The sequence below is a fragment of the Poeciliopsis prolifica genome, unplaced genomic scaffold, assembly GCF_027474105.1.
Source record: "Poeciliopsis prolifica strain line A6 unplaced genomic scaffold, Auburn_PproV2 SCAFFOLD069, whole genome shotgun sequence".
NCBI classification, from domain to species: Eukaryota; Metazoa; Chordata; class Actinopteri; order Cyprinodontiformes; family Poeciliidae; genus Poeciliopsis; species Poeciliopsis prolifica.
In genome coordinates this window covers 2094752-2103094 of record NW_026562444.1, presented here as the reverse complement: position 1 = coordinate 2103094, position 8343 = coordinate 2094752, and the positions used below count along the sequence as shown (strand labels likewise).

At 48.0% G+C, this 8343-nt stretch overlaps 1 protein-coding gene across 1 annotated transcript; it reads left to right on the top strand.

The window, feature by feature from the left end:
• The first annotated feature begins 5224 nt into the window (after window positions 1–5224).
• On the top strand, window positions 5225–7978 carry LOC129351687 (inhibin beta A chain-like). Its single transcript, XM_055020622.1, has 2 exons — window positions 5225–5881; window positions 6853–7978. The coding sequence occupies exons 1-2, from the start codon at window positions 5506–5508 to the stop codon at window positions 7629–7631; spliced, it is 1155 nt and encodes a 384-aa protein (XP_054876597.1). The 5' UTR covers window positions 5225–5505; the 3' UTR covers window positions 7632–7978.
• Window positions 7979–8343: the final 365 nt, after the last annotated feature.

The following is an 8343-nucleotide window of genomic DNA, read 5'->3' as shown; positions in this document are numbered from 1 at the left end:
ATCACCACTTGTTCAAACTGCTCATCTTTGGTCTCATCTGCTTTCCTAGTTTCTGCAAAACCTGAAAAATAAATGAAAGAAACTTTAACTGGTTTATGTCTGAAGCCATTAAAAGCCTTCAAACACCTGACAAGATCCAGACATTCACTAAGTACAACCATGACAGCAGACACATACTTTACCAGACGTCAAGTGGACCAGACTAGGCTTCGGGTGACCCACTCAGGGTTGGACACAATGGACATAAAACATTCATTCAATATCATCACTTAGAGCCAGAAAACCGATTCATTCAGGGCGACAAAGCTGCTCCTCCTAAGGAAGCCGTTCCCGTTCTGACCCAAAGCTCATGTCAGTCGGGGTTCAGCTTTAATTCTGTCAGTATCACCACTGGTCCAAGTAATCCACCAGTTACTGTACCAGTGGCTGAGGACTTGGGGAGTCTAACCACGTGCCCTTTAAGAATTGGCCTGTGGTGAGAGCAACACCCCAAAAGGTCACTCCATTTTTAGGGAGGACATGGATTCAAGCATTCTGTTTTAGGGCATAAGAATTTGACTAAAAGGAAAAGTTTATTTTTATTTTGTAAAGGAAAAAGTGCAAGTATAATATTCTTACAGGAAGTCATTATAAACATGAAGATAGCATCTTTTGGTCTAAAACTATGGGGAGAGAAGCTTCTTCCTGTCATGGCTCCTGAAGGTCAGCAGGGGTCGCTGTTCTTAAAAACCTCCAGGTCAGATCATGTCCAGTAAAATGGATGGAAATGGTCACTGGTTATTCCTCACTGTCTGTTTGCATAACTCACAACTTATTTTGTTTAATATAGATGGTTATAATAATCTAAACCAGAACAAATGATTGCTGGAGGAAACATCCCTAAACTTGGATCACCTGAAATCATTTTACTTGACACACAATATAATCGTTGGGAATCTCGACTCGTTCCAGATGAACTTTATGATAAATGACTTTCTAAACATAACTCAAGTTACCCAAACAAAATATGTCTTTTAGAACCACACTCAGCCAATCAGGACGCTTTTAGAACCACACTCAGCCAATCAGGACGCTTTTAGAACCACATTCAGCCAATCAGGACGCTTTTAGAACCACACTCAGCCTCCTGAAAACCAAATGTTTTTCATGTAACCTTCAAACTTTTCATCCTTTGCTGAGGAATTTCATGTACAAATTTATCAAACAACTTAAAAATAAGAGCTCTGATAACTGCAACATACGGATATTAGATTCACTTCTAGCTTTTTGAAATATTGGAATAATAATCTGCTTTGTCATGGAAATGTCCTTTTTTACGTGATGATTTATTCATTTCATTTTATTTTTCCAGATTATATGGAATACTTTTCATCTCAAAATGAAGACAAATAAATTTATATCCTGGTAGTTTGGTCATTTTGTACCGAGGCTCTAAACATTGAATGAAATGAATATTTCATAAATATTTTTGTTTTTGAAGCTTTACTCTCAGATTTACTCTCAGACACAAAAAATCTCAAAAATTTAAAAAAACTTATTTAGTGGCTTTGTAAAAATTCTTAGAAATGATTTTTCCAGAATGAATGACGATGAGACTTCAGAACCAGAACCGAGCCATTACTGGACGGTACCTGCACACAGGTGACCAATCAGAACGAGGCTCTGACGAACTGAAGCTTTTGACCAAAAAAAAAAACACGTCACCGTCCCTGCTTACGTCATCTAATTCCTCACGTGAAAACCCGTTTTCCACGCAGCTGAAGCGTCACGTACAGACAGCTTTCATCAGCCAATCAGAAGGCTCTCCGCCAGCTGCTCCTAATTTGCGTTTTTTCCCCAATAAAAACATTTTAGATCAGTTTCTTTAAAAGAGCTGCGTGGTGACGTCATGCCTTTTAAGAAAATTAAACGAGATCAACGAAAATCAGAAAATAAAATGTGAGATTTACTGTGACTATCAGCGGCGGCCTGCATCCTCCTGCCCGACCCGAACCCGAACCCAGCCGAACCCCACCAGAACCAGGCGGCTCCTACCTTCTGGGCCCGGTTCAGCCGTTTCTGAACGTTCTTCGCAAAGATTCCCGTTTTAATTTCCGCCATGATGCCTGGAGAGGACGCAGGATTAGAGAGGAGGCGGGAGGGAGGGGGCGCGTGTCTGTGAGCATGTCTGTGCGCGTGCGTGCAGGGGGCGTTTGAGAGGCTATCTGGGAGCTGATTGGCTGCGGTCAGTCAGAGGAGATGCTGGTCCTGGTCAAGAAGCTGCAGGTGAGACCAGAGGCGCGGGACGTCATGTCCGCAGCGCGCGAGGACGCACAGAAAGCGGACATGCGCAGTTTCACCCTCACGTTCATCAATAATGAAGTGGAAACATGAGAATCTTTTGTCCTGACGCATGAAGCTTCCTGCTGAGCTCCAGAAACCGGAAGGAGAAGCTGCAGACGTCGGAAGGATCCCGGAAGTTTCCTCGTAATAAAATAATCACAGCTGGTTCTGGTTCTGGTTCTGAAACAGATGCAGCTCTGACTGCAGTCTGGACAATGACCTCATGTAACCAGCAGGGGGCAGCAGAGAGCCGCCAGTTTCTGAACCCGAAGCAGAAAGTCAATTATTTTATTTTCAAAAAACATTTGCAGTCAAGAGGACCTGGTCCAAAGGTCAAGGGTCAGGGTTATAATCAACTTGAACACATGTCCAACATCTGCCGATTCGATTCACTTTATGGCCAGATCACCACCTCCAGCAGAACCAGAACCAGAACCAGCCTCAGGGTGAAAAGAAGCGCTGATCCAGAAGAACTCCGTGTCAGAAAGTAACTTCCTGTTCTTTGGTCAGAAGCGTTGGAGGCCGCAGCTGCAGCTGCAGCTTCATGCAGGACAGAAACGGGTCACAGAGACCCGGTTTGACTCAGACCAGGACAGGTGGGCCGCCAGGTGAGACGCTCATTCATGACGTCACTGTGATGGTTTGACTGCACAGACCAGGAACTTCTGATTGTCATGCTGCGGGCCTGGAAATAGAGGAGATCTATATCAGGTCCTCTGCTATTAACCATTTCTATAAATCACCTGGGACAGAATGATTGATGGAAATGTTCATTTTTACTCATTTATTTGATCCAGTCCTGCAAAAAGGATCCACTGCTTCTTATTCCAGACCAGTTTGAATGGCAGTTCTGCAGGCCACTGATTTAAACTCACACGTCACACAGTAACTTTGAAAACTTGGCTTAGATCCGTAAATATCCCGGATCAGATCGGACCACAAGTACTTCTGCAGCTCAGACAGAAGTCCTGTTGATCAGCTGATGGTGGAACTCGAGGAGTCGGCAGCTTTCCGTGTTCAGGAAGGAAAGACAGTCAGACGGACGATCCGATCGGTTTCACATTCCAGCTGATAAAAGCTCAAAATGTCACACTGTTTACAAAACGCAGGAAAAGTTCATTAAAGCAACATGTTGACTTTGGAGCGTGTCTTTTTTCTTTTTTGGACGGTCAGTAAATAACTTCTTGTTTTCTCAGCATCTGGTATGAAGAGGGAATCCAGTGAATCTAATCCAGATTGAACTGAGCCGACCAGCATTTCAGATCCAGAGTCAGAAAAGATTTTCTCAGGGGAGTCGGCTCCATGTCTGGGCAATGACACCCTCAACTTTTAAACGCATGAAAAAAGTCGCGTTAAAAAGTTGAATGCAAGTTTTCTTTTCCTTTTTCCGCTAAAGCAGTTTGAGTGTCTGGACATGATTTTACCTGCACAGCATTTTAGTTTTATGAGATGATTGATAAATACATGATGATGAATGACTGGTCCACATTTCTAGGAAAACAAGCATATTTGGTCACTGTTTGATCCCAAACAGAAAATCAAGGTCGTTTTGACGCAATTTGATTGGCTGATAGGTTTTTGTGTAGCGCTACACCGCCCCCTATGGGTTGGCTTGTTAGAAACGACGCTTCAGGTCAAATTGCTGCAGGATCTTGTGGATGAAAGCCTTTTTGTACCAGAGGACTTTATTTGACAGGAATCTGACAGGAAGGGAGCAAAGGGAAGGAAAGGGACGGGAGTCAAAGTCGAGATCTGCGGCCTCTAACCGCGGCGCAGCGCAACGCCACAATGAAACCGAGTGTCGGATGTTATTTATTTCATTGACGTGGAAGAGATATTAGGGTTCATTTAGACTCGGTGCATCTGCTCTCTGAGGTTCATTACAAGCTGCAACATGTCAACACAGCGCCGTGTTTGATTGACCTGGACTGGCTGTGAACTCCAATTGGTTATCTTTTATTTACCAGGCTGTTTCTGCTGCTCTGTCTGAACTGGGATGGCACCGAGAAATGTGACTTGCTCTCAACTTGCTGCTTCTTTCTGTCTCTTTTTGCTTGGATTGAATTAGGTAAACGGTTTTTGTTCACTCTGCTCCCTCATCCTCACTACAGAAAACTTTCAAACCGACTGAATTTATCTCCAAACTGACGGTTCTTCAGGCTCAGTGATGTGAACCTGATTTTCATAGCTTGTCATTTTCTTTGACCTTTGTTGTGTTTTATTTGTTGACGTCTTGAATCTTGATGGGATTTTATCCTGGCCAAATAAAAAAGTTACAGTAGAAGGTCTTTAATTTGTTCAGCTCAGATATTTGCATGCACCCTGTCTGGTCTGCTGATGGGTTGGAGGAACTTTCTTCTCCCGTTTTGCTTCCAGGTCTTCGATGGAAAGCTGCCGGCAGAAGTTTCAGATGTTGAGTGATTCCTCCGTCCTGCCGAAGCCGACAGGAACAGGTGAATCAGGCCTCAGGTGATGCTCTGTCTCCGGCTGTCGGCAGCAGAGGGCCTGCTGATGTCAGAAGATCTGATTCGACGTGGACTCACTCCATCTGCTCCTCTCCGATTATAACAAGTCATCTCCAGCCCAAAGATCTAGTTCACACCGACGGAGTTTCTCCTCCACGTGAGCTGACGAAGACGATGCTCTGATTCATCAGTGTGTGTGTGTGTGTGGTATGAGTGAATCAGGGATGCTGCCTTCCTCCTCTTCCCTCCTTCCTCCTCTTCTTCTGTCGTGACGTTGGATCAGGAGGAAACACCACAAACAGTCCGGAGATATTCTGAGATCCTGCCGAGTTGTGAGTGACTCAGAGGGAAATACCTCTGTGGACGGAGGGAGGAGTTTATCTGCTGGAGGTATAATTACTGTCAGAGAGCAGAGAGGGAGAGCAGAGTGACCCGGCTCAGTGTTTGCTCAGATTCAGAACCAGAGAGGACCGGAACCAGCACCAGAATCTCCAACATGACTGACTGATAGACCAGAACCTCTGGACCCAGCTCCAGCCTCTTAACTGCTTCATCTGCATCTCCACAAAACACTGGCTTTGGGTTCTAACTTCAGACTGCTGTCAGAACCAGAACCCGTCTGGATCGGCCCGTCCTGCTGCCAACTCTTCCCTCGGACCGGACCAGCAGCCACTGGTCTGACTGGACTGATTAGTCCTCTGCATCAAAACCGTTCAGGATGTCTTCTTGGGCTGCGTTGCTCTTTGCCGTTCCCGTCTTTCTTCTGATCGGCGCCTCGCCCCTGGAGGACGCTCCGTCCTCCGCCTGCCCCTCCTGCTCTCTGGCTCAGCTGAGGAAGAACTCGTCTTCGCCCGGCGCTCAGGATGACATGGTGGAGGCCGTGAAGCATCACATTCTGACCATGCTGCACCTGAGCGCCCGGCCCAATCTGACCCAGCCGGTTCCTCGTGCGGCGCTACTCAACGCCATCAAGAAGTTGCACGTTGGACGGGTTACTGAAGACGGCGCTGTGGAGATACCAGAGGAAAGTTTGGGTCCGGGGACATCAGTCACACCTGAATCTCCATCAGAGCTGATCATCTTTGGAGAACCAGGTGAGTCCAGAATCTAGTTTGGGTTCTATCAGCCGGTTTGGATCGGGTCCAGCTCGGGGCCAAAGGTCCTGGCTGGATCAGTCCTGGGTAACCGCAGGTTGCATGAAGCAGGGCTTCAAACTTGTGAACTGCTGTCATTGTGGGACTGCGAGGACAAGGCAGGTCCTGCGGCGCTGGATAGGATCCAGGCCGTCATCGACCGGATCGGCTGCATGGGAGACGTCACGTCCTCTCTGTCCTCCCTTATCGCTTCATTCACAAAAATCCCACAAGGTCAAAGTTTGTTTACAGATTTCTGTCAGATGGAAGGACTTTCCTCCATGTGGGGATCTGATGCCTGCAGGAATCAGTTCAGAGTGTCTGGATCCAGACAGGAACTAGAACCTTGTGGTCTGGTCGTGTCACAGTCCACATGGTTCAGATCCAATTTACCAGAACTTCAGTCCAGCTGGGTTTAAACCTCAGCAGATAGGCCATGGTTGGCGGTGGAGACGTTTACAGAACCGGGTCGGTCTCTTCAGTCCAGCATCTCAAATCAGAACAAAACATTACCTGGCAGAACAAGTGACCGGTTCTGTTTCCAGAGGAGAAGTTAAAGCAGAAGAACCAGGTTCTATAAATAGTTTCCCTGGTTCTGAGGTTCTTCACAGGCTGGCCCAAATTAACGGGCAGTAACGAGGCCGGGGGTGCGGGGCATACCGAGTGATCTCAGGCCGTAAATAATCCCTTTATTCAGAGAAATCTGGGCCTCAGTAATTATTCTGCAGCAGGAGACAAAGAGGACAGAGAGGACAGGGTGGACAGCGTCCCCGGCCTGTTTTAGGCTGTTTATATGGAATATATTTAGAGGCAAACATCCATTCATGCAGTTATTATAGGAGACTTTCCCTTTGTTGCTTCATTTCCATACGGGAGGGGTGAGCACCGCATGCCTTCAGCAGAACTAACATGTCGGCTGTTTTCCGCTGCAGGAGACTCTCCAAACACCGTGACCTTTGACGTGTCGAAGGAGGGCGGCGCTGCCAGGGTGGAGCAGGCCAATGTTTGGATATTCTTGAAGATGTCAAAGGTCAATCGGGTCCAAAGTAAAGTGGTGCTGCAGCTGCTGTGGACTCGCCGCGACGGTGGCTCCAACAAGGACGAGTTTGTTTCAGAGAAGATGGTGGACAGTCGGCGCAGCGGCTGGCACACGCTCGCCGTGACGCACGGCGTTCAGGCGCTGCTGGATGGCGGCGGTAGCTCGCTCGGCCTGCGGGTCTCCTGCCCGCGCTGCGCCGAGGTCGGGGCGGCACCCATCCTCGCGTCCGGCGACAGAGCGAAGGCGACGGGCCACGACCAGTCCCACCGGCCGTTTCTCATGGTGATGCTGCGGGCCGAGGACGAGGAGCCTCAGCGCAGGGTCAGGCGAGGTCTAGAGTGCAACGGAAAGACCCACGGTTGCTGCAAACGGCAATTCTACGTCAACTTCAAAGACATCGGCTGGAGCGACTGGATTATAGCTCCGTCCGGTTACCATGCCAACTACTGCGAGGGGGAGTGCCCCGCCCACACGAGCGGCTCGGCGCTGTCCTTTCACTCGGCGGTCATCAGCCACTACCGTCTGCGCGGCTACGCGCCGTTCCAGAACAGCAAGTCGTGCTGCGTACCGACTCGACTGCGCGCCATGTCCATGCTCTACTACAACGAGGAGCAGAAGATCGTCAAGAAGGACATCCACAACATGATCGTGGAGGAGTGCGGCTGCTCTTAGAGCATCCTTCCCGTCAGCACTCAGGTTCTCGCTGCTGCTCCACATTGGAGCGAGCCAGAACATTTGCCCTGGACCGGCCGATTGTTCTGATCCGGAGGAACCGGAGGTTCCGACCAGATGGAGGCCAATCATCGTAGAGTATTCCAACAGCTGTGTGAGGCGCAGGGAGACCGGACCCAGAAACCTTCTGGACGATCTCACATTCAGACCAAAAACAAGCCAACGATCAAAGTTTGTCCCGTTTTTAAAAAAATCAAAATGAGACAAAAATCTGAAAAACACCTGAACTGTTTCTGGGTCTGCTCTAATTTATTTACATCGTTTTGTCATTAAACTGTGATCCAACATGTTGTCTTGGTTTCTTCATTCAGTCTTTTCATATGGACAGCTATCCCTGAAAAAACGGTTCTGCTGATCCAGATCATCTTCTGGATCAGAACCAGAGAAGCTCAGAAGTCAGAAAGTGTTTGAACTGGTTCTAGAGACAGATTTTGAAGCCGATCCATCCCAAGCTGCTTCTACCAGAACCCGACCCACTCCTCTTGGTCCCCTTCTCGTCCAGTCCTTCTCTGCTCTCTGATTGGTTGCTGGAGCCCTCAAATGGTTCTGATGGTTCCATCCAGTCCAAAGTCAGTGAGAGCCCAGCAGGGGGGGGTAAACATGCAGTAAAACTACAAACATGGCTGATGATTCTCTTCTGACTGTCCATTAT